This window comes from Passer domesticus, chromosome 2 (assembly GCF_036417665.1).
Source record: "Passer domesticus isolate bPasDom1 chromosome 2, bPasDom1.hap1, whole genome shotgun sequence".
NCBI lineage: Eukaryota > Metazoa > Chordata > Aves > Passeriformes > Passeridae > Passer > Passer domesticus.
In genome coordinates, this window is record NC_087475.1 from 70,338,533 (window position 1) to 70,364,854 (window position 26,322).

General features: G+C 42.1%; 2 protein-coding genes across 2 annotated transcripts in view; one reads left to right on the forward strand and one right to left on the reverse strand.

Annotated features, from left to right (window-relative positions):
* FLT1 (fms related receptor tyrosine kinase 1) overlaps positions 1-26,322 on the forward strand; it is a 109,254-nt gene that overhangs the window by 60,124 nt on the left and 22,808 nt on the right. The window contains exons 12-17 of the mRNA XM_064409121.1: positions 454-562; positions 7,779-8,069; positions 12,871-13,017; positions 14,845-14,976; positions 21,156-21,262; positions 24,536-24,674. Coding sequence (XP_064265191.1) covers positions 454-562; positions 7,779-8,069; positions 12,871-13,017; positions 14,845-14,976; positions 21,156-21,262; positions 24,536-24,674 — 925 coding nt within the window. The remainder of the gene's footprint in view (positions 1-453; positions 563-7,778; positions 8,070-12,870; positions 13,018-14,844; positions 14,977-21,155; positions 21,263-24,535; positions 24,675-26,322) is intronic.
* The window catches only part of PAN3 (poly(A) specific ribonuclease subunit PAN3), a 119,597-nt gene continuing 103,057 nt past the window's right edge, over positions 9,783-26,322 (reverse strand). The window contains exon 20 of the mRNA XM_064409126.1: positions 9,783-14,272. Within this exon, the coding sequence (XP_064265196.1) occupies positions 14,081-14,272 (192 nt within the window). The 3' untranslated portion in view covers positions 9,783-14,080. The remainder of the gene's footprint in view (positions 14,273-26,322) is intronic.

Sequence of the window (26,322 nt, forward strand, 5' to 3'; positions counted from 1 at the left end):
TCCAACAAGTTTAATGCTAAATTGAGCTACTTTTTTCCCCCCAGGATTATCCAAATGTCTGAGGCATGCCACACCTATTCCCTTTGCAGTCTGGCCCTCCTACAGGCTTCTTATCTCCTTGTGTGAAACACATTCTGTCGTGCTTCATGTCTTGTAGCTTACCATTACATCACCAGCGAGAGATAAATCAATCTGAAAGACGCGTTCAAAGATTTTTGGTCATGATGGCTTTGATGATATAAGAGTCACCCAAGGAGCTTGTTTCCTGTTCTTCTATGCTTTGCAAAAGTGGATATGGTAACATCTCCTTTAAATAGCCCCAGGGGTGCCCATCACTGAGTGAATGGAAAGAGTGGATCATGGGACAATCAATAGTGACTTAGGAAAAAGAGAAGGCAAGCTTTAACTGAGCTTCTGAGCAAACGAGAACTAAACCTCTTCTTTCTTTTGCAGACTGCTAGCACTCTTGTTGTAGCTGAAGCCAAGTCCTCAGGAATCTACAGCTGTGTGGCATCCAACAAAGTGGGAAAATCTGAAAGAAATGTCAGTTTTATTGTGACAGGTAAGATCTACTCTTCTGTAGAGTCAAACAAGTTTTCTGATTCTGGAATTATAACTGTTAGGTTGTTGTGGCTTTTTAATATACCACTGTTTCAGAATTGCTGTAATGTATGCACTTGTAGGCTCATGCTTTTGGTTGATGCTGGTTGGTTTTGCAGCAGCTGGTCTGGATTTCTAGGGACATCAAATTGGTGAATGACTCATTCTCCCCTCAAGCATCAAGCGTCAAGCATGACAGAAATTACAAATAAAGCAATGAGTAATTCCCCATTTTGATTCATCTCTGCAGCCATTTAATGCATGAAGTTTTAGTGTATTTTCACCCACCAGTAAGGCAGTTTCATGTGTGACATTGACTGTGTCTACAGCCTCATTCTGTTGCCCACCAGGATATCTCACAACACAGAGCCTAGAACAGTGCCAATGTCTGCAGGCAGCATGGTGCTAGAGATGGCTGGGGTACCTCTCATAGATCTCAGGGACAATGGCAACTTATGGGTGGAAAAGTGTCAGGATACAGACTACAGACTTTTGTTTCCTCTTCTGGGAAAGACAGCCTGGAATGTCATTTGCACTATGGCACTGAGAATTCCTATGGTGTTATCTTCATGTATGAGTATGCTTTCTGTTATTTTTGCTTTATGAGATGTGTTTGGAGCTTTCACAAACAAATGACTTAATGTTTTACTTCAGGAATTACTGAAAAAAGCCCACAGTGTGGCTTTGGGAATAACTACTGCATTATTCAGCAACATAAAGTCTGCACATGCAATTACAAAGGATTTGTTTTCTGTCAAAAGTTTAGTTTTGTTTACAAAGCAGTAGTTTTATAAACTTAGGCTGTTGGCAATATTCAGGGTAGATCATTAGAGAAACGTAATTCATTCAAAAATATGAGAAAAAACAAAAAGGCTAAAATATTTAGATGCTTTAATCCTCAAATCATAATCTCTGGGTTTTTATGTTGTCATTCTCTTGCTTAAAATTCTGATTAGTGATTTTAGTGAAACTCATTCTATTTCTATTCTGAGACATATCAAAAGAGAACAGACACATTCTCACTAGATTTGATAAAAATTAAAAAAAAAAGTCTACTTCAAAAAATGTTCTCCCTCTCAAACTCTGTGTTTTTAAAATACTCTGACAAGCTGAGTCATAGAATACCAAGTTGAAAGGGTCCTCAAGGATAATCTGGTCCAACCTGTCTTGGGAAAAGCACAGCATCCTGTCCAGATGGATCTTAAAAGTGTCGAAAGTTGGGGAATTCACCACTTCCCTGGGGAGATTATTCCAATAATTGATTGTCCACATAGTGAAAAATTTCTTCTTGTGTCCAATCAGAATCTCTCCAGGAGTAACTTGTACCCATAAGCCCTCATATTTTCCATGTGTCTCCTTGTAAAATAGGAGTTTCCATCTTCTTTGTAGCCACCCTCCAAATACTGGAACATGTTGATAAAGTCTCCCCTAAGCTTTTCCTCAAGGCTGAACAAACCCAGTTCTCTCAGCCTCTCCTCATATGGCAGACTTTCCACGCCTTTGATCAGCTTTGTGGCACCTCTTTGGACCCTTTCCAGACTTTCCACATCTGTTTTCTATAGAGGGGACCCAAACTGAATGCAGTATTCTGGATATGGCCTGAGAAGTTCTGAGTAGAGTGCAATGACTTTATCTCTGATGATGCCCTTGCTGTTACAACCCTGCAAATTGTTCACTTTTTTTATGACAGCAATGCCCTTTTCATTCATGCTGAGCTTGTTGTCCACCACAGATCCCTTTCCACAGAGCTGGTCCCCAGCTGGATAGGTCTGTTGACCCAGATGAACTGGTTTTTTGCTTCCAGGAGAGTGTCCTTTCTAACTGGTAAAAGAGAAGAAAAGATAGCTTGGGCACCAGTACCTTTCTCTGGCACCTCCAGCATTTTGTAGTTTTCCTTGAAGCTGCTCAGATTCCATCTGGCTTCCATCCAGCTTGCAGTATCACTCCTGCCCACACAGAAGAGTAGCAATGAGTAGTAGTCAGTGCTCTTGACAAGTTGTGGCTCTGTCTTACCAACATTTCAGGCCTCAGCTACCAGACGGCAGCATGACTCCATCATGCCAGCAGATGGACACCACTGCAAGCACGTAATTTCTTTTTTGGGTATCCACTGTTGTGTTTCTCATACAGTTTCACCTGGCAGACTTCATTTGTGGGTGTCTACAGCTGTTAAAGCTCCATGTCATAACATACTTTCACATTTAGAAAGTGCCACTTATCTATAAATACAGAAAATTGGTAAAAAACATGAGATGTATAAACAGATAAGTGGCACATAGGCAGGTTGTTTGTTAAAGTACAGAAACAAGAAAGATGTATCCATGTTCTATTAATGGAAATGACAAGAACATTTGCCACCTTGAAGATGACTCTTGTCCCCACTTTCAGTTTTGCTTTCATCCCTATCCTCATATCGTGTGTGTTTGGACAGAAAGCTGAATACCACAGAGTTTTCCATAAATTAACATGCCAATGATAGATTCATCTTTGTGTGGGTACTTCACATGAAAATTTGAGAAGTCACTGAGAATCATTCACTGAGAATTCTGTTCTTTCAATGCTCAAGAGGCTGAATTTGGCCTTCTTTAACTCTTACTCTACAGTTTTCACAATAACATGGAAGATCCTGAGACCAAATGAAGCTCTACTTTCACTGTATCCAAACCTCCCTTTCACAGTTTTGATGGAGGTTTCAAGTATTTTAATGCAGTGACATGAAGGATGTAGTTTTCCCATTTAGACCTAGAAATCTCAGATCTTAAACAAGGATGGAAGGAAATCCTTCTCCTTGATACTAAAGCTTGCACGAGAACATGCAGAATGTTATGACTTCCCTTTGAAGAATCTTATATTGGCTGGTCTTCAGAAAGTGGAGTGTCAGCTTTATTATGTCTTGGAATGTCTTAACATTTTGACTGGTGGCAAATGTTTTTTATAGGTTAGTGGAGTTTAAATGCATTTGTCCTGTGAGTTCCTGGAGCTGAGCATTTCAGTTGTATGACATGGAAAGTCCTGATCGTCCTGTGACACTCACTTGCATTGACTGAAAGCAGTGTAAACAATACTGTTTTTTGGCCCCTAGAAAAATCCAGTTGTGCTCACCATAATTCTCCTCCATCAGGCTGAGACCAAACTGCTGTGGCTGGGTAGAGCCTGTGTTTCACATCAAGAAACAAACATGTCCAGAATGTGCTGAAAAATGCAGTGAGGGAGTAAAAACCTGAGAGCCTTACATGCTGATGGATGTGAACAGGACACTGCAAAGTATTTCCTTCTGATGAGTCCAAAACCAATACTTCAGGGTTTGTGTGACAGCTTAGGGCTAGTTTATCTTATGTTGTTGAGTCTGCTGGCGCCATTTGAAGTCAGCCTGAGCCACACAAAAGTGTCTAAAAGTAAGAGAAGTGTCTAAGCAGGAGGGGATGATTCCTTGTAGGAAAAGGAGCTGCTGCCCTCTGTAAAAGTGACACACCAGAAATGACTCCAAAGCGCAGATGGAGACAAAGACTGTTCTGAACAGGGAGATCCCTTTCCTTGAAGGAAATCTCCCTCATCCCTAGTCTTGGGGAAGAGAAAATGCACATGCTCCAGTGAAGTGATTGCAGTGCTGTGAAGGGGCTCCTTTTTGTAGGCAGAAATCATTAGGAAGGTGGTGGAAGGCAGAACATGTCCCAGCAGCACTAGTTTGGAGTTGACAAGTTCCACTCCTTCAGGGAAAGGTAAACACAAGGAAATTAGTGCCATCACAGAGAACCCAGGAAGAACAAGCACTTGCTTTAGTTATTGTAAATACCATTATTTCTGGGCTTAAAGTGAAACCTGCCTATCTTTTCCTAGGAAGTTTGAGAGTAGTATACATTATTTTATACACTGTGCCTGAGGGTGTATGACATGAAGACCTTTGGGCTTTGCAGTAGTTTTCCTACGGCTTATGTCAGATAAACGGCATTTTTGGTGTATTGTCACTGACTTAGCTCTAAAAGCAAATCTTGTTCAAGACCCAAAAGTAGCTGTGAAACTTATATAAACACAATGTAGAAAGGTGATTTCTGAACGCTCTCCTGCTCACTGGTATGGAAGCAGTCTCTGTAACAACACCTTTATGCCAAATGTAATTGTATTAGCACCCTTTCCTCCAGCCTGCCCCTTTCCCTACATTTTGGGCTGTTTTGCTGGCACACAGCAGGCCCATGGGTGTGTTTGCAATTACAGAGGGTGAAACAGGAACAGCTCTGCCTTATCTCCCTGGTTTCCCAATGTCACTAAGCGCATTTTATTTTGAGATTCCTGATGGTGCTTGGCAAAGATAAACAAAATCTTCCATCAGGAAACCTGGGAGCTATTTCCACAGGAAGCTTCAAATCACTAAAGTAAATAAAACCCTTTTACATTATTCCCAGCCACGTTATTTAGCTAGCCTGAGCCTGTAACAATTAGTGAGATAGGTGTCATATATTAGGAGGCTAGTAGCCTTTAAACAAATTATTCTTTTGGAATCCTGTGCATTTTGCTTTTGTCCCTACATTTATTCAGAAAATAGTCTTCACAGAAGGCATGTTGAGGAAGAGCTCCAGGCCTGACAAGGTAGAAGTAGTTGTAACAGTGTTATTCTGTTGGTATGTTATGCTTTTAAGCTAAAAATAGTTTGTTTGCCTCAGTCCCCAGGGATCTTTAGTTTCATCTTAAGAGTTTTGTTTGGCTCTTCTTAGCTTTTACTGAGTACTGGCATCTTCAAAGGCAAAAATTGCCACTATTTCTAACCAATACCCTGGCTTTCCCAACACACATCAGAACAATTTGAAATGTACTGTGAGTAAGATGCAGCACCTTCTTTCTTCTAAGTACTTACCCATATTCAAAATGTTGGCCATTTGATTGTTCTTAAGTGTGTCTGAATTTAATGCTTTTTAACAAAATCAAGTATAGGATTCACTTTATCTAACTTTAATCTTACAGTTAGATACCTAAGTTTAAGCTGACCATGTAGGATCTCCATAATTAAGCATGAGGGACCAGGATGTCTGGCATTTGACCCATCTTAAAGGGATAGTTTGCACTGTCCTCTGGAGAAGCCTGTGTCACCCCATGGACTGTAAATTTTGCCCACATACAGAACACAAAACATCTATATTCAAGTAAATGTCTGCATTTTGGCAGCTGAGGCTAAATATGATGTATTCCATGTATGGAGATGTTTCATCTTAATAGCACTTCCAGTCAATATGTTCTTAATTGAGATTAGAATCTGGCATCACACACTCTTACATATCAAACAGGATCCTGGTGGTTGTCACTCACAGATGAGTCCATGAAATTTGAAGTTTTTCTTATAGCTTTGTTTGCCAGAGAGAGAAAAGCGGTATCCCAATGGAATGTAAGTGGAACAATTTAACCCCAAGCTTTAACAGCCAGTCTAATATTTTAATGTCACTGCCTCCACCAGGTTGATCTTTGGACTGCACACCTGAACTACAGCTGATGACAGGCACACACTTTACTCCCACTGCAGGGGCACGATGAGTTCAACCAGCACAAATCAGGCCTCTCCTGGGAGGCATCTACTGTCAGGAGAAATTTCAATCCAGGACTTGCAGGAGCTCATCTACCCTCTGTTTAACACTCAGGGCTAGATGTGGAAAAGAGGATGTTAAGAGGGACAACTGGTGCCAGGCTTCCAATAGGCAAAGAGCAACGAGCAGGTTATGCTCATGGTTCCCATGGAAGACAAGGCAGCTCAGTTTGCAATGTGGGGATTTAGAGACAAACTTTCTAATGGATTGGTCAATCAATGAGAGAGGTTAATGAAAAAATATGCGGGATATTATTCACTTGAGAGGTACTTTTTACACATTTCTGCTGAAGTGACGTTAAACCAGAAGCAACACTGGTAAGAATGAACTGAATGGAAGTCAGCATTGAGCTGTTCATGATCTAAGAAACAAGAAAAGAAGGTATAATTCTCCCTTATGAAAGAAGAAGCCATTCTTAGGATTTCAAGTCAAGTTTACGGCCAAGTGCCATAGTAATTAGTAGTGAAAGAACAATTGAAAATGGTCACAGTTGATGTCACTTGACCAAGAAGAAGGAAATGACTTTATCAGAATATTGGCTACAAATAAACCAAGAGAGGTTGCATTCTAGGAGTAAAACTTGGAAGTGCTTTCTCTCAGGAACTTACTCCTACTTTCACTGAGGTCAGTGGTGTAAGCGCCTCGCTGGAGGGATGAGCCCCAGGTGGAGGCAGCTGGGAGGCAGCTGACACCACCACAGCCCTGCACCACTCCCCAGGTGGAGGAAGTTGCAAGTGACATTACAATAAACTGCAAACAGGACCTTTTCAAGTAGGACTTTCTACATCATTGGCTAAATTACTGCTGCCTGAACCATCTGCCATGAAGTGAAAACTTAATGCATGTCTACACTTTGTAAATTGTTAGTGCCATGATCCTTGGTTTCTCATGTGAAAATATTTCTCACCTGTGATAATGCCAAGCCACCTAAACAAAATGCCTTCCTTCTAGTGCTGCCCACACACAGCTGGTCACCCAGGGCAGAGGGTACTGCTTCTGCTTACCTCTTGGGTGTCTGGTAGGCTTTAAATGCAGGCAGGGTAAACACCTCTGTTCCAAGGGAAATCTCAGGCATGTGATCACAGATGTTGTAATTTCTCAGGACTTGAATAATTTTTAAGAAATAGACATACTTTATCTGAATACTTGTGAATAACAAGAAAACAATATCACCACGCATGATGAAATGCAGTATTTTTATACTGCCCTCTTGAGATTCCTTTTCTTTTATGCAGTTCACAAGCTGGAGCTGTGATTAGAATATTTCTCCTTTTTCATAGTCCCACTGTGCTGTCTTTAAATAATTCTGCTTTTGGTACCTTGCCCCAGTCTGTCATAACTTGGCATAATATTTATTCAAACTCATTACTTCCAAGAACAACTTCAGTTTACACCAACTGACATCTGAGGTCAAGTGTATCATAGCTCCAAGAAAAATTATGAGAATAGCTGGAGCTGAGTGTATGAAAGGAAAGATTACACACCTGAGCAGGAAGACAACAACATTGATTAGTTCAAAGACTTCCTGACAAAGGGGGAAATATATGCTGTGGTAATTTTGGCTCATTAGTTTCACATTAACTAAAAAGTGTTCTTGGTTTTTGACAGATGTACCAAGTGGATTCCACATTAGTTTGGAAAAAATGCCCATTGAAGGAGAGAATTTGGTATTGTCCTGTTCGGCCAACAAATTCCTGTACAAAGACATTGCTTGGATTTTACCTAGGACGGTCAACAATCAAACGAAAGCAAAGAAGTCTCACAACAGGGAATACTCCATCACCCTCACTCTGACCATCAAAAACGTTTCCCTGGCACACTCAGGCACCTATGCCTGCCGAGCAAGGAACATATACACGGGGAAAGAAGTGCTTCAAAAGAAAGACGTTACAATCAGAGGTGAGCACTGCAACAAAAAGGCTGTTTACTCTCGGATCCTCAAATATAAAAGCACAAGGAATGATTGTACAACACAAAGCAATGTAAAACATTAAAGGACTCATTAAACAGTAAGAGATGTCTCATATCATCTTGATTTTTGTATTACTGTTGCTACCTTTCAAGCCCTGAGGTGGTGCTCATTTCCCCATGGGTTGGAAATAGGAGGAATAGCAAACAAAATCCTAACGCGAGAGCTTCCGGTTGAGTTCAGACGGGTGTTTTCTGCTTTGAAAAGGCACATGGAAGCTGGGGTTTGGAAGATCCCCCGTGCTACATTTTACATGCCGTTATTTTTTCTCTTGCTGTCTCCTACTGAGCAATAAGGAAAACTTTGGATCAATCTTTTCTTCCGCTTTGATATCAGCCTCATCAAAAGTGTCAAAGCTGAATAAACTGATTAACTTTAAAAACTGCTGTTTTCAGTCAACAATGGACATTTAATAAGCTAACTTGAATGTGCAGAATGAGCACAATTCAGTTTGAGATTGACTGGACTACATATTTTTTATTTTAATCTGATCTTGATGGACTTATAAATATTACCTGCTGAGCAAGTTCTAATACTTATTTATTTGAAATTATTTTCTACACTAAAGTACATTAATCTTAAAAAAGTATCTTCTAAAAGAAGTATGCAGGGAAGAAATAAAAATGTTGTTATAATGCACAGACCTATCATATCATTTATAATAATGATGATTTTACAACTGACAGACATGAACCATGTTTCTCCAAATAAATCCAGGTAGACTTCCAGTTGCTGTGTTGGTCAATTTTTAAAGTCAGTTCTGCACTAATGTACAAAACTACTGATAAAAGCGTGAGTGTTGCTTCTGGCCTCTTCAGGAGTTTGTAATGCTGTAATTATTTTATTAAATGAGGAATGTTACACTAACATGACTGACAAGGTTTAGCCAGCACGGTTAGTTAATACATTTTTAAAATACAAATTCAAAATTGAAGCCATTAAAAATATTCATTGCTTTTCGTATGCAAATGACAATTGGATTTATTATGGGGATTAAGAACCAGCAAAACTGCTGAAGGACAATTAAGGGCAACCTAAGAATTCCTTGTGAGCATTTCCCCTTTTCTTTTCCTTTGTCATGATTTTGCTATGAGATGTTTCTGTGTGCTATAAATTCTGTGTAAGGAAAAAGTTACTATTTTTAATAGATCTGATAACTTTATTTTTTTACAATTACATAGCTTTAATTATTTTTGGTTACATTTATGATCGATCATTTATATAGCATTTACATAAGCCATGAAAAAACAGACCACGATGACCAAAATAGCTACAGCAAAGGAACAAAGTGGCTGTGCTTTTAAAATAGAGGGTGACAACATGACAGTTTCTTTGCTTGGGAACTCACCAGACTATTTCCTCCTTTAGGTATCGAGACCGTGTCCCACGGCTAAACTTGCCTTTCACGTGGGAATTGCTTTTGTCAAGTGTGAAAGGGTAAACAATAGCATTTCCCCATAATGCCAGTTTCATGGAGCCTAAAATGCTTAGAAAACAATTGATAACCTGGAAGTTGCCAGAGAAAAGAATAATCATTTATATCTTGAAATGTCACCTATAGCCTGCTTGTATACAGTAACTCTTTTGTTCATTATTAGCATGATGGCTTCCAGAAACAATGTGTTCTTGCAAAGGGATCAGGCTCTCTTTTTTTCCTAAAACATGCCTAAATGCAAGTGAAGTCGTTGGCCACTGCTTAAAAATGGAGCAAGCTCACTCTTTAGCATTTGCAATTCTTCAGAAGAACTACAATACAGAATCCCCCTTTTTCCTAGGGTATTTTGTGGGAAGACATTTGATGGCGAGGTGGGCGGTGATGACAGGACGTTACGAATTTTCCATGGCCTTGGGAGCTGAAGCACGATGATTTGTAGCAGCCAGTTGCCAGGCAATATGAGTTTGGGTCAAAAAAAAAAAAAAAAAGAAAAAGAAAAAAGAGAGATGTGGCAATTAGGCTGTTCTTCTGTGAAGTTGTTGTGCATTGCAATGATGTATGTCGCTGCTGAGTGGAGATCCCACCAGCCTGGGCTCGACCAGCACTCAGAGGGCCACGCTGTGCAAGGATGTCCTAACATCCCAATGTGGCTGTCCGTGTTGGAGGGCTCAGAGAAAGTCACTGGAAGCCTTTGAGGAAAGCAGTTCTTGGTGGCAGGATTAAAACTACTGATGTCGCTTTTGATGTCCTTGGATGACTGGAGAATCTCATGTGTTTGAGGAGTTTCTCTGCCTTCTGTTGTGTAATATATTATTTAGAGAGAAAGGTGTGAATTATATTTCTTCTTCTTTTTTTTTTAAGTGTTTAAAATAAAGCTTGTATTTATATTTTTGTACTGATTAATAAAAATTAAGTGAAACAGACAACATAATCCTAACAAAGGGCAAAAATGGATGGAATGCAAATGTAAACATGAAAATTAATGAATTGTAATTTTTTCCCTTTGTTTGCTTTTAAAAATGCAAATTTCCCCTCCCTACCACCCCAGGTCAGAAAAGTACTCTGATAACAGTGTCCTCTTCTCCCCTCTGTGATCCCCCTGTCACTCCCCTGGGCCAAATTCTGCCTACAATGAAGTTCCTCAGGATAACTGAGAGCAGAGTTTGGCCAGCAAGGCAGCATTTGTGGGCAAGCTTGAAGGCTGGGGTCAGGTCTGGGGGGCTGCCCTGGGAGCTGAGCCCCACACTCTGCTGGTGGCCAGGCTAGCCCCTCAGCTTTGGAATGAGCAGAGTAGGACATTGGAAACTGTCCCCCTTGGCTTCACTGCAAAAATGAACGGGAGAAAACAGGTGGTTTGCAAAAGAGAATAATCCTCAGGTTGACCAAGTCCTTGAAAAATCAGTTGATTGTAGCAGAGAAATTATTGAAAGTATGTGAATGATGACTTAAGTTTTAAGCAAAAAAGTTTTTCTTAATATGAAATCCCATCTTTAGTGTATGGCTATAAACAAATTAAAATTAATCACAACTCACAGAACGTGTGATTTGCCTTTGTTGTGTCATCTTGTCCGCCTTCGTTTTGGATGTCTGGGCTGGGGTGTCTGTCAGGGACTGCTGATAAATGTCAAGTTCTTCTCAGCACATGCACGTGGACATGCCTCAGACTGTGCCTGTTCACAGCCTTGTGAAAAATGAGAACTGAACAAAAATTGAAGCGAGGTATCAAGGAGAAGAGGCAGTCTTCTTGGCTGCAAGGCAAATATAGTTGACTATGTCATTGTGTAGGTATGTGATGAAGAATTTACAGTGCCTCTCATAAGTGATGCTGTTTGGGAAGAGAGAACAAATTGTCTACCAGCCTGTGAACAACAAATATCATTGCCTGTGGAAATTAATGTCTTGCAGCTCAGAAAAGCCCAAAAGCCACAGTCATTGCACAGTCATGACTATGTTGGAATTAATTTTTAGGGGCAAGGGAATTGCAAACATATCCCACTTTAAAGGTATTTTTAGTGCTGTGGGGCTCATGCATACTGAAAAATCTGGTGGTACATAGGGGTTTAAAATTTCTGGAGAGTTTTTATTTATGGCTGGTGACAGAATAATTATGAAGATGGCTAGAATAATTATGTGTGATGGCTAGTTTCTCTGTAAGGAAAAAGAATAATCTTCCAAGCACAGAATATCAGAAGTTCAGCTGATACTGAACTTAGTGTATTGTGATCTGTTGCAGCTTGAAAACAAATATTTGCAAATAGTTGGTTTCTGGGTTTTTTTTGTTTCAATTCATATTTGGAATCTGTATATTACCATGTTAGTAATTGCCTGATCCTGGCAGTGTCCTTGAAAGGAAAGATTGCAAATAATTGGGGAATTTGAGAGAATCTGCAGAGCATTTCCATCTGTGGCACTGCTCAGAAGCTCCCTGAATTCTCCGTGACTGCTTTAAATGGACCAAAATATCAAAAATAATTATATGAGTGTTGCAAATGTGAATGAAAGATGTTGCCATATATTGTGCATAAATGTTGTAAATACCTTGGCCTTTGTTAGAACAGCCCTCAGCACTGTATGAAATGAGGAAAGGAGTAGCAAAAGGTTGAAACAATCATGAGATTGTTTTGTTTCTTTCAGAGATGACTTTAACATGATGTCTGTAGTGTGTTTTTGAAATGCTGTGGTGTGGTTTGGCCAGGCCTGGTTATGTTCAGCCAAATATGTGAAATGCAGAAGTGGAATAATTTATGAAGACTTTGGTACAATGCTTATGTGCTCATGGTTGTTTTGGATTATGTGAGTTTACTGAATATGATTTGTAACTGTACTCTTTAAGATAAGTAAATTATCAAAGTCACATTCATGGATATCACGGTGTACAGAGCAGCAAAGTCCTATCAGCAACACAGAGCTATTCCGCTGCAAGGGTGTTCTGACGATTCTGCAAATCTTTGGTGGCACAGTTTGTTTCTTTGGATGATGAAAAACTGAGTTTTCATACAAAGTCATTGCTTTCAGTATAAACAAGCGTGGCTGGTCATAGAACTGAGAAAATCTTTTGAGCACTGTCATCACTGGGTGTTCACTGGTCACCATAACATGCTATTGTTGAGTAATGGGAGTTCTCTGCACACACCAAACCCTCGTGAGCCAAGTAGAACAGTAAATAAAATCAGTGACAAACGAGTTTGGTAGAAGAGCCGTAGCAATCTTTAACACCAGTAAAATTAGTGTAGGGGAGTTAATTAAATCCCCACCATGACAAGAATGTAAAACAAAGGTGTTGTTTTGTCTTATAGCTCAAGAGGCACCAGCCCTGCTGCGGCAGCTTACGGATCAGACAGTGAACGCCAGTAACTCTGCCATGTTGGAGTGCCAGGCTCGTGGTATTCCTGAGCCCCAGATATCCTGGTTTAAAAACCATGAGGAAATACAGCAAGAACCAGGTGAGAGCTTTGTGTACTCACCTACCTCTTACAGCAGGTTTTTTATTTACCCATCTGCCTTAGGTAGCCATTTGCAGAGTCATTGGCACCAGCACCTAGATGTAAGGAAGACAGGCAGCAACCCAGGTGCTCCAAGTAATTCTGTCTCGCTCCAAAACATGAGCCAGGCTGGAGATCTAGACACACCCAGTCTTTACGGAATTGGTGAAACATTTTTAATCTTAAAAGAGTCATCTCCAAAGAAACATATTTACCTCCATCTGTTATAGAGGGAGCCCCAGGAACAGGGTGTTGGCCAGCAGTTATGGAAGTACCAGCAGGAGTCTGTGGTCAGGCACTCAAAGTCTGTTCATGAGTCAAAAACTATCCAGGAGACTAAATCTGTGTCTGGGGTGTCCAAAATCCAAATGCATCTACTGGCGGCAGAGGAATACAGGTCTCACACAACAGAAAGGAGCAGCTTCCCAGGTGGATGTTGCAACAAGAGGAAAACTTTGGAAACTGCTGTTCCTGGCATGTGGCTTCAAAGATCAGCTAAGGCTAAATGTCCAGCTGTTGGCACCATAGTCATGGAAGTGTTCCTTGGATATTTCAGATGGAAATGAGTGACATAGGAAAAGGCAAAACCTTTCTCATGGGAATTCATGCACATTTGGTTCGGAAGCACACACTGAGATAGCGTTAAAACACTCAGCAAAAATGTTCAAGGACGTCTGGTCCATAGGAACTTGAATTCAAAGTGTATTCTTCTACAGAACATTTTAGAAAATTTGTAATTATGGTCATGTCCTGAATTATTGGGAATTACGATAGCATGAATAAAAACAACTGGAAAAAATTCTAAGGATTTCTCCAACTGAGTTATAAGACCGTGCAGACTTGCAGCCCAGGCACTAAGCTTAATCTAGAGACAGATTCCATGAAGCTTTACAGTGATCACATTGCTTTAGTGTGCATTAATAACACTATCTTCCAAAATGAATGTTATGTGTCTAACTTGGGTGTAACACAACAGATAAATTGGGAGCCAGGGAGATGTCTCCAGAGGGTAGGTCAGAGCACTTCAGTTAGGTGCCTGAAATAGATGGTGGGAATACATTTTGATGAGACTGTGGTTCTGATGGAGCCAAACACAAGTGTGTACTTGACTGCACATTTCCTGGCTAGAAGTTGCCTTAGCAGCAGTCCTGAGGCCAAATCTGCCTCTTCCTTGCTTCTTGGAGTATTGTCCAGGCTGTCTTCTGGGTTGACCTATCTGGAATAGACAAGATGTTTAAAACTTCAGGTAACTCCTGTGCTTTAGGATACACTGCATGGGCATTCTCTTTGCACCCTCTGGAGCCCCTTTGTGAAGGAGCCCATTGTTCCAAACCACATGGGCAGGTGAGATTTGGAGCAAGTCTGCTGCCCATAGGGACAGTCTGAATGGCTTTTGGAAGGGCTCTGAGCTTGAGCTGCTTCTGGGGCAAACCTGGGCCTGTAAGTGCAGTAATCAGGTTATCCTTTTTCCAAAAGCTGCAGACATGCTGAAGTGCTTATCTGGATGAAAGGACAGGCGCAGTGCTATCAACATAAACAGTACCAAGTACTTCCAAGATCATCCCCTTAGGCTGAGCTTTTTGACTCACACAAGTGCTTTGTAAACACTGATTTCCAAGAGACTTGCAAGGTGTCCAAGTGCATTTGGCTTTCCTGCAGACAACATTGTGCTGTGCAGTCTGTGGCTCAGATTTCTTTCAAGAAGAACTTGCAGCAGATACTATTACACAAGGGCCAGGTTTTGTTTATATCCTGGCTCCCTCTCATTGCAAATATTTCATTTCGCAGGAATAATTTTAGGGCCTGGAAGCCGAATGCTGTTTATTGAAAGAGTAAAAGAGGAGGATGAAGGACTTTACCAGTGCATAGCCACCAACTTGAAAGGGTCCGTGGAGAGTGCGGCGTATGTCACAGTGCAAGGTAAAGCACCACACTAAATGGGAAGAGCAAGCCTTCCAGAGTGATGTTCTTAGGCTGGAAGGGCAGGGGTATGACCTGGGACTCCTCTGGTGATCTCTGAAGCAATTTGAAGGAAGTCCTAGCAAGGGAAGCATACCAGGTTGGAAAGGAAGCCCAGCAGGAAATGCTAACTCAGAGTGTGTTTACACTGACCTAAAAAGAAGAATTGCTTCAACCCAACAAAGATCAGGTCAGGGTAGAAGACAAATGTAAATTTAGTATCAGCAAAACAAACAAAAACCAGAGTAAGTAACACTCTCCTACCCACACATTTTCCCATTTCAGATTAATCCCATAGAAATTAGAGGCCTGGGATATTCTAATTTGTTTATTTTTCAACGTAAAGTGAATTGCCAAATCAGACTGGAAGATTTTAGTCTAGCAATTGCTACATATGCAATGGTACTACTACAAGGAAGTAGTTTGATTTAGTTATTTCTGTAACCATTACTGGAGTTATCATGCTAATAATTGAAATGTCCAGCATTGTTCTGCCTTCTGACAATCTTGACTCATGCCTGTGGCAGTGAACTAAATTAATTTTACATTGACTAAAAAGAAAGTTTATTAAGTGACCTTTCAATTTCATTGAGTACCCTTTTGGCTCATGAATTATGAGATTAGAGAAGTAGGTTGACATTCTCCATATAGGTCAGTGTCGTGCATGTATTAAATTTGACATAATCTATTTTACTGACCTGGCGTTAAGTAAGTAGACCTAGATGCATTTAGTTGCTCCTTAAATAACACAATTTGAATATAACCAGGCCTCTTAGGCAGAGATTATATGTTTGTGGATGTTCTCACATAATTGTTAAATGTGTCTGAATACTTCTCATTATTTGGATACCACCCTGCAGCACAAGACAATTACAACTAGAATTGATTTTTTGCCATGAGTGTGTTGGCAGTCAGAGTTAATAGTGATGATACAATGATGTTTCTGCTTTAAAAGGTCAGGGATAAGTATATGCACATGTGGGCTGGCCTAACTGGTGAAATGGAGGAGTTAAAACACCTACCCCCTTATGAATAATTATAGAATGATAGAATGGTCTGGGTTGGAAGGATCCTTAAACATCCTCTAGCTCCAGCCCGGTCTGTTGGAAGGCAGGAACACCTCCACCAGACCAGGTTTCTCAAAGCCCCCTCCAGCCCAGCTTTGAACACTTCCAGGTATGCTGCACTCAGAACTTCCCTGGGAAACCTGTGCAAGGGCCTCAACAAGTTCAGAGTAAAATATTGCTTCCTAATAATAAAACCTGTCTTCCTTCAGTGTGAAACCATTCTCCCTTGTCCTATCTCTCCATGCCCTTGGAAGCAGTGTCTCTCCATCTCTCTATAGACCCCCTTTAAGTAATGGAAGGCTGCCAAAAAGGCTGCTCTCCCTAGAGCCTTCTCCTCTTCAGGCTGAACAATTCCAGCTGTCTCAACCTGTCCTCATAGGAGAGGTGCTTCAGCCCTCTGCCTATCTTTGTGTCCCTTCTCTGGACTCACTCCAAAAGATCCACATAATTCTTACGTTGGAGGCCCCAGAGCTGCATGCAGCACTCCAGATGGGGTCTCACAACAGTAGAGCAGAGAGGCAGAATCACCTCCCTCTAAGTGCCTTGATAGCACTAAGCCTCTTACAGCTGCTCTAACAGCTAAATGAATAACTTGTGCCAGCTGCTTGCTGTCCAAATCATCCTACTAATTCATAGTCCTGGACAAGGTAATTCATTATTGTATTGATTTTTAACATAATTGAACCTTGGCTGTTTATGGCAACCACAAGCATTCTGTCAGATGGCTTCTAGGAAGTCATATATCCTAGTCCAGAGGAGAGAAAAGAGAGCAGCCTCCAGGCTTCTTCTGTGGTTACATGTTCTGAGGGACCACCAGCAATGTTCTTGTATGACTTCTATGGGAGCAGGAGATGAAGATTACCACATTAAAATTTATGGCTTTGAGACTGGATGATGGAAAGAGAGACAGTTTGCCTTATCTACTGCTATAAAGGAAAATGTCCTTCCACTCTTTTCCTACTTCATGAAGGGATATCACTAGAGGTTTTTTTACTCATTCCTACACTGCTTTGGAGCGAGTGTCCCTCCCCCAGGAAATGGGCAGCCTCCCACCTCATCCCTGAGCCTGGAGGGACAACATCAGAGCTTGAATGTGTGGCTTTCTCTAAGCTTTGCCACTTTCTTGTCTCTCTGAGAACACGGGCCCTGTGTCTGCTGCTGTGAGCACCAAAGCCTTGCCTCTGTCCTGGGGCTCTCGGAACACAGGGCTGCAGATCAAAGGGAACAGAGCAGTGCCTCGTGTTGATGGCCACGTTTAGAAGATTGGAAGAGTAGTTTGTGAATGAGTCAGGAAGGAAACTGTCTGCTCTCTTTATTTCCTCTGAAAAAACATTCTTATACTCACAGATAAAACAATGTGTTATTTTTGTGTCTGATATGGATGAATGGATGGGGGAATCAAAGGGCCATTTTTAAATAATTGCAGACTGTGTTTGGTTTGGAACCAGGAGTTGTTGAGCTATCAGTGGAGAAGAAGGGCCATGTCTATGGGCATGTCAGCAACCTCTCTGCTTGCTCTTGACTGAGGAACCGAAGAGGCAGCAAATCTGCAAGGACAGAATAGAAACAGCAGCAGGTGGAGGGGACTGTATCCCTAAAAGTCTGGGGAGAAATGCTGCTGTGCATGTGGGGAACACAGACTCTCGGGAAGCTTTTTTTGTGAGGGGCCAACATGCTTGCAGAGCTGCCATGAAAGCCATTTTCTGCTTCCCCTACTGAGGACCCTCACAGCCCCAGGGATCCAGTTAGTTGTAGAGGTGCTGCTTTGAAGGAGATATGTTGATAAAGGAAGGATCACCTTTCACAGCTCATGCTCACTGAAATAGGGACATATAACAAGCAAAGGAATACAGCAGTGTGCCCTGTCTTAAAGCTGATGCTTGATAACTTAATGTGAAACCTGCTGATGAAAAGGAAAACATCTCATTTATTAAGTATTCACTGCTGACAATGCAATGCTGACACTATGAAAATGGTGTTAGCTTTTAAAATAACTTCCATCTAAATGACTTCTTTTAAATAACTTATCTATCTATCTATCTATCTATCTATCTACCTACCTACCTACCTACCTACCTACCTACCTACCTAACCTTTCTGACTTTGTATCTCAAAAAGTTGTTGTGCCTTTTGAGTCATGCTCAAGTCATCAGAAACTTCTCCATGAAGTTTAACTGGAATTCCCACAGACACTAAACAAAGTTCAGCCTGGGTCATGACTTCAGTTTGCAAGATTAAAGGTGGACATCAGGGGACACTGAGACTTCTGTAACCTTAGAAGTCCACTAAAGAGGTTTGGAATGGAGTCCTGGTGGTTGATAGTTCAACCTCAGTTCAAAGAAGGGTCATCACCAATGGTCTGACTAAGTTATGACAAACTCTGAGGATGGACATTCCTCAGGATCTCTGAGCACTCATCCCAGTGCTGCAGTGCTGTGATTGTGAGATCACATGGATTAAGCAGGGTAGATCCCATTGGGGTAGGGATGAGGGATCCTTTAGGTGCAGCAGATTGGCATTGTTGCCCCAGGCATTGCTTTTTCCCTGGTTAACACCTGAGCTGCACCACAATGTTTAGGTGTTTAGAGCTGAAATCCTAATGAGAAAGGCCACACCAGCCAAAGGCTTGAGATTGTAGCTGGAGGGATCAGCAGATTAATCCAGGCTCTCATCCTGCCATACTTGTATGGTCCTGGTGGCTTCTGTTGCTACTGGAAGAGAGAAGCTGCTGCCGGTGGCACTTGTTCACTCACCCCCTCCTCACCCCTCTGCAGTCCTGCAGACATGGGGTGCTGCCCTGGGGCTTTTGGAGGGCTTGGGGGGAAAGGGGACAGCTGCCTGGGGCAGAGTCAGGCAGATAGGACAGAGCTGCACACAGGGAAATGTCTTTGTCTAAGGAGGTGTCTGGTGAGTAAAGCTCTGGGATGGAGGTGTAAGGGGTGCCTGAAATATTCAGCTACCAGGCACAGAAAGAGTGATTTAGTACTGATTAAATCCTCACCAAACTCTGCTAATCCTAATGCCTCTTCTGAGTGCTTCTGCCTGTTCTGCCCTAAATTAAACCTTTTTCTACCCAGCTGAGAGACACTCAGAGAGCTCTGACTTCAAGGGTTTCAGCAAGACTAGGACTCTGACATTTGATAACCCAGCCCAGCTGGAGAAATGCTTTCTGGTTGCCTACATTTGCTCAAACATTTCAAAGACAGCACCTTCGCATCTCTGCTGACTCCTGAGCAGCTGCCGTAGTGGTTAGAGGGTTGCTGTCTTCCACCCCAGGCCTGGCTGTACCTTGTGGGTGTTCTGTGTCCTGCCATATGAAGTTGTGGCAACCAATGAACCTTCAGCCCCTTCAGGTTTTGTTGAAAAAATATCAAACTATTATCTGCCATCTGCAGAAGTGCTGCTCAGAAGCAAGATGAGACTATCCATATGTAAAAGGAAATGCTGGTGCCATAGAGTAGGCAAGCAGCATTAGGCTGTATTGTTTATGTTACCACTATATTCCATATCTAAATTTAAAAAAAAAATACTTGTGAAAAGAGGACTCTCTTGTTATTTCTGGAGACATTGTATCCCCATTCTTAGTTGCAGTCATGCTTTTCCTCAATGAGCTTTATTCTCAAAGCTCCAGAATGGACATGCCAGGAAAATAGATATAGGGCATGAATACAAATCAGATTATTATTTTTAGGGAGGGAAGACATTATGCCAATTAAGCAATACATCCTCTAAACAAAGCTTTTTAGCCTTTTGCCTAAAACCAGGCAGCACATCCTTCTGGATTACCCAGTAAACTCACCAGTGAGGCACAATAACACCTTTTCATTTGTCAGGAGTAACACCAAGCTGCCAGGCTCTGAAACTCTGCAAGTGCAGTTGACAAAACTACTGTGAAATCATGTTCAGAATTACTCCTCCTTGTCCTCTCATTTACCCTCTAAATAAAAGGCAGAATATGATGGTTCTTTTTGCATTTTCTACCAGTGAGATGGAAAACATATTGTGGGAAGTGTGGGATTTTTGACGCGATCACAGGATTTGCAAAACAAACTGCTCTGAATCTATTTTACAAATCCCTAAATAGCAGTCTGAAGTGAGTTTTGTTTCAGTGTTTTTAAAGATTTGTCAGTGGGCTCTAATACTTTCCAGATTTCTAATGTTCATGTTTTCTTGCTGCTTCATTTTCAGTTGTGGCCAGTTTTGTTTTTCCCTTTCTGTGCTTAATCAGTTCCCTGGTTTCTAGAGCTCTCCCAGCTCCCTGCCACCTGGGTTCTATGAAAAGCTGCTGGGAAAAGAGGGGGTCCTGCATTCCCTCAGGGAACCTGGCCATGTGCTGCTGGTGTGACTGGCAGGAGACCTGAGGGCACAGAGCCTGCCAGGGGATCAGTGGATTGGAGAGAGGGCTAGGCCATATGCACTTCATTTCTTCCCAGTAGGAATGAGGCTCAACACCCCAGCACCATGCTGTCTATGAGGTGACAGGTGACAGATCAGATCCATTCAAGCCATGGGAAAAAGAGCTCATGGACTCCTGTTGGCAGCCCCATGAGTCTCCAAGAGAATCCCCAGGTCACCCCCAGTGATGGTTTTGGTGAGGGCTGGAGGGTTTACAGCACGTCTGGGATGGAGGTGCAGGCTGCAGGGCTCAGCCACCAGCAGGGAAGAGCCCTCTGAGAAGTGGATAAGGAAAGGCATCAGGTCCTGGGCAGCAAACCCCAAGCAGCAACACTGCAACACGCCCTGGGTCACACTTGGAGTCACTGGTGCCTACACCAGCAGAAACCCTCCCAGGAGCTTCTCCTGCATGTTAGCAGCAGCTCTCACAGCACAGTACCAGCTGTGGGAAAGGGCCAGCAGAGCCATCCCCTCTGTGAAGCCCTGTCCTCTCCTGAGGCTGCAGGAGACCTTTATTTTTGGCTCTGCAAGCCAGTCCAAACAGAGATTAATACCCCATTGAAAAGAGCTGGTCCTTCCTGCTATTTTATTTTAATGGGAGAAAAAAAAACCCAAAACCATGAAGTGCCCTTGGTTTGCAGGTCATTTTATAATTTGTTTCCCTCTTGATTTTCCCAGGCATATCAGAAAGGTCAAACCTGGAGCTGATAACTCTGACCTGTACCTGTGTGGCTGCGACGCTGTTCTGGCTCCTGTTGACACTCTTCATTCGCAAGCTGAAGAGGGTAAGAACAGACAGGGATCTCCCTGTGGCACCTGCCACTCCTTGGACGCCCTTTGTTCATGTCAGAAAATTTTTCCCAGGCTGCTGGGATTGCCGAGTCTACCAAAGAAAAATTCTGTTTCACTTTCACAGCACCAAGTCTGCCAGAGTTCAAGGAGTGTTTGGACAACACTCCCAGGCACACGGCATGACTCTTGGGACTGTCCTGTGCAAGGCCAGAAATTGAGCTTTGATGATCCTTGTGGGTCCCTTCCAACTCAGAATATCCTATGATTCTTTGATACTGCTCACCCTTATTCCTGGTGAAATAACCAGGCTGTTGATGTATGCTGGAGAACTGTGACTTGCAAGCCTGAGTATGAGTAAGCCAGAAAGAAAAACCCGGGTGGGGACAAGGCTCTGAGGCTCACAAGAACTTGGGTGCCTGACTCACACCAAAGGCATCCTCATTCCCTTATGAAAACTGTGGGGGTTTGGCATCCTAATGTCTTTGAAGATCTGAGTGAGTGGGAATGACAGATCTTCACAGAATGTGCTGGGGTCTGGTTCACACAGTGTCTGGTACAATCACATCACTTCCAAAGTGATATTTTGCTGAAGGAGTTTTGATGGTGCATCTTCTAGAGCAGATAATCCTGTACCAACATGATAAATTTAACTGCCCCTTAGCTGACCCTCCTTCTTGTCCAAGGCTGAATGTGATGGTTTAAAACCCCCTTTTGCTGACAGCACCTGTGTGCATCGTATGGTGTGTGCAGGCTAAACCACGGCAGCAAAATACAAAATACACAAAATACAGCTCCTCAGCAGGCAGGAAGCTCTCAGTGTAACCTGCAGGAGCAGATGGATTTGAGGGAAGGTATTGGGGCACCACAAGACACGAGCTGAGTAAAGGCTGGGTGCCCCCTCTCCTCACTCCCAGCCCACCACCAGCACAGGGCTATCACAGCACAGCACCACAGGGACCTGCTCACATCCACCACGGCTGGGCACGTCCCAGCTGCCTGGGGATGGCTGCTGAGGGACCACTGCAGCCTGACAGACCTGCCATCTCAGCCTGCACTAAGGCCTGCCAGTGCCTCGGGCTGGGTACTAAGAGCTTTCACTGACTGATGGGAAAGCAGCACTAGGTCTCCAAATGAGGGCGGCATGGCAGCAGTCACTCTGCCTGCATTCCTGCTGCTGCAGCCTTTGGTGAGGAGAAATGCGTGGGAGTCTGGGGGAAAAGGAAAGCAGAGGTCAGCTAAAGCTGTGGAGAAACTTCATAGCTGTAAGGGAAATTACAAGGCAAGAGGGACCAGTACTGGATGCTCAACAGTAATGATGAAGCAAGTTATAACGTGACTGCAAATCTTGGGAAAAAGTAAGCTTTAAGTGTAGCAAGGGGTTGCAGATCTTTTTTTTTTATTATTTTTTTATGAGAACAAAACTTGTTAGATTGTTAAAAGATAATAAAAATATCATCAGATAATAAAAATATCATGTAGAACAAGGGACTTTAACTAAGTGACATATTGAGGCAACTTTCCAGCTAGTGTTAATCTATGTTTATGGTCTTCTCTTGTTTCTCTTATAAACCCTTACTCTCAAAGATTTATGTCTGGAATTAGCTCTGAATTAAATTTTATATACAAATTATGTTGCCACAACAGAAAAAAAAAATATGCTCTCCAAGAGCATTTACTTAAAACCTCTCTGTGATGCACACAGGGACAGATTATATCCTTAACAATTTTTCATCATTGAAAATGTTGCTTCAAATCTCTATTTGTGCCAAAAAGTTGATATTGAGTGCATCTGAAGAAAGAACTGTGGGAAACTGCCTGACTTTTCCACTCCACTATTGCTTTCTCTGGAATGGGTCCACTTCAAAGCTCTCCTAATGTGATGGGTAGGAGCACTCTGGTGCACACATCTCTATCTAGAAATGCCCTTTCTGGAGCACCACACAAGTTTCTGTTTCTACTCGTATCCCACTTCTCCATGTTCTTTCTGGACTTAGTGGATGGTTTGGAGACAAGCTTTAAGCCTCCTGACTTTTTCCCAAGCATCAGTGCATCCTTCTTGGGACAAAATTTATGGGGTTGGGGAGGATGAAAAGCAACTAGAACAGCAGCTGTTAATTACTGTCATTTTAGTCTAGTTGTGTTTGTAATTAAGACATCCATTGCTGGGAACATCCTTCTCAAAAAATGTGCCTAGAAATGCAGGGACATATTAGGGACATATTTCCAAACTAGGAAAGTAGGGGAGGGAAGTTGAAAGTATTAGGAAGCAGTTGAAGCAAATAATAGAAAAGAGAATATATGGTTATAACTGTATATTTGTGGTATCTGTATGTCTTTGTCCACGTGCTACTTCCACAAGTTTAGGAAAAGCAACACCTTCAGGCTCAGTTCTGCAGATTTCCCATAAATTCCAACTAATAGCCAGGATATTATGGCAAACACTAGACCTTTTCTATAGAAAGATAAGTACTCCTGTGTCAAGAAAAGTCCAGTAGATAAGAATGGAAATCTTGATGCTCTTTGAAAGAACATATATTTCAAAATGAATGAACTGCAGGACATTTTCAGATGAGATACATCTTTCTTTATATTTCTCACATGAAGTGGATAATCCATTTGCTCAGGAGAAACTAAACTGGCAAATTAATTTGAAATTTTATGTTTTAAATTATGCATTTGAGTCCAGCTGTTAACAAATTCCTCCAGACTCAAATGGTTTGAGTAAATTTTTCAGAAATTATACCAAAGAAATAAAAAATCCTACAAATTTGTCAGCAGTTTGTGAAGTGTCCTGACGACTTGTCTTGCACAATTTTTAACCACACATGACCCATCTTTGCGGGATATATGGGACAAATAAACACTGGCAGTAGAACTCCATCTGTTGCATGTGGCCACTTCTTGCTTTGCACAATCATGAAGGAAAGTTATTTTTATCAGCAATGTTTAGTCACTTGCTGAAAGTATTTCTCCTGACTGTGCAGAGGGCCTGTGTCATAACACCATATGTTAATAGAGGCCCACATGGATTTCATTGAAGAAACTGGTATGTCCAGAAGGGAGGAAAGCTAGAGGAAGGAGTTTCTTTTATATAAAAACTCTTGGAACATATAGAAAAGCCAAAGAGAACTTAACGAAACCATGCTGTGTACAGCGAAACTTGCAGCCTTGTGAACAGAGTGAACTTAGAGTCCTTGATCAAAACAAGAAGATGCTGACAGATACTCTAATCCTCTTTTTCATTCTGCAATGTCTTTGTTTTCTAGCCTCGTTCCTCTGAAATGAAGACCAACCATTACCTGTCAATCATAATGGATCCTGATGAAGTCCCCTTAGATGAGCAATGTGAACGTCTACCTTATGATGCCAGCAAGTGGGAAATTGCAAGAGAAAGGCTAAAACTAGGTAATATTGGAATAGTTCATATAGAATTTGGATTGATTGTATCTGTCACTATGGGTAAAGGGGAGCTGGATGTGTTCTAGCACTCAGCACAATGTACTGCCAGGTTTGGTGTGATCTATTCCACACTGAGAGTGCTGATCTGTGAATGAATTACAGACTTTAAGACTGACTGACCATGTCTACTTGACTTTTCACATGTATATTTGGACTTCATGTAGGATAGAGAAAATAGAACCACAAGATCATTTGGGCTGGAAAAGACCCTTAAGATGAAGTCCAACTATGAATAATCTACCTGTTCACTCCAGGAAACAGCTGTGGAAGACAGTGACAAAGGCTTTACCAGGGTCCAGGTAGACAACACCCACAGCCTTTCCCTCATCTATTAAGTTGGCCACCTGGCCACAGAAGGAGAATATAGACAGGAATAATGCATTCTATATTTTGGAAACTGATTTACTTACAACATGACACAAAAAGAACAACCAAAGAATTCCAAGTCAGACTGCCGACTTCGATGTTTCTCTCTCTAGTCTCAGGAGCCTGACCTTTGGCATTTACTGTAGTTTTGGTGATTCACTATAATAATGATGAAGGGTCTGGAAGGGAAGCTGTTTGAGGAACAGCTGAGGTTGCTTGGTCTGTTCAGCCTGGAGAAGAGGAGTGGAGAGGAGAGCTCATTGCAGCTACAACTTCCTCATGAGGGGAAGAGAGGGGCCGGCACTGATCTCTTCTCTGCAGTGCCAGTGACAGGACTGGAGGGAATGACCTGAATCTGTGTCAGAGGAGGTTTAGATTGGATATTGGAAAAAGGTTCTTCACCCAGAGGGCAGCTGGGCACTGGAACAGGCTCCCCAGGGAAGTGAGCACAGCACCAGCCTGACAGAGCTCAAGAAGCATCTAGACAACACTCACAGGCACAGGGTGTGCTGCTTGGAATTGTGTTGTCATGGGCTAGAATCATCCACAAGGATGATCCCTGTGGGTCCCTTCCAACTCAGGATATTCTATGATTCTATGGTTTTCTTCCCTTTCTTCAACATGGAAGCTTGGAAAAAAGCTTGTGCAGAAATGGGTTCTTATAATCCATCCTGCACCCCCTCCCGTTTCTCCCTCTCCTTCTTCTTCCAGCACAATCTCCTTGTTTTCCCTCTGTGATGCAGTTTTATAAATATTCTCTTATTGCACCATAAAGTGCAAGAATGCAACATGTAAATCCACACACAAATAAATAAATACCCTTGAAAATTTTAAACCTTTAAACTTTAAGCCAGATCCTCAGTAGATGTCCCAGCAAAAGGCATGGGTTTGGGAGCATTCCTTACTAGGCCTAGTGTGGGGTTGATGAGAAAGGAAGGAGTGAAGGGACCTTATTTTGAAGTTGATGAATCCCTCCAGAAACCACACAGATTTTACCAAGAAGGTCAACATTAAAATGCCAGTGATAAGCTCAGCCTTGTTGCTATAGTGCTGTTTGTTCTTTCAGGCGTGCATTGCATTTGTCCTGCAGCAAGGTCTAGAAAATCCTTGCCTTTTAGTTAGGAGCTGTAACAGATTCCTCCTGTCTCTTGGGTATCAGGAACAGAGCTTGGTTAACATGTGCAAAATTAGGATCACACTAAATTTGCCTGCCAGAAGACACAAGGTA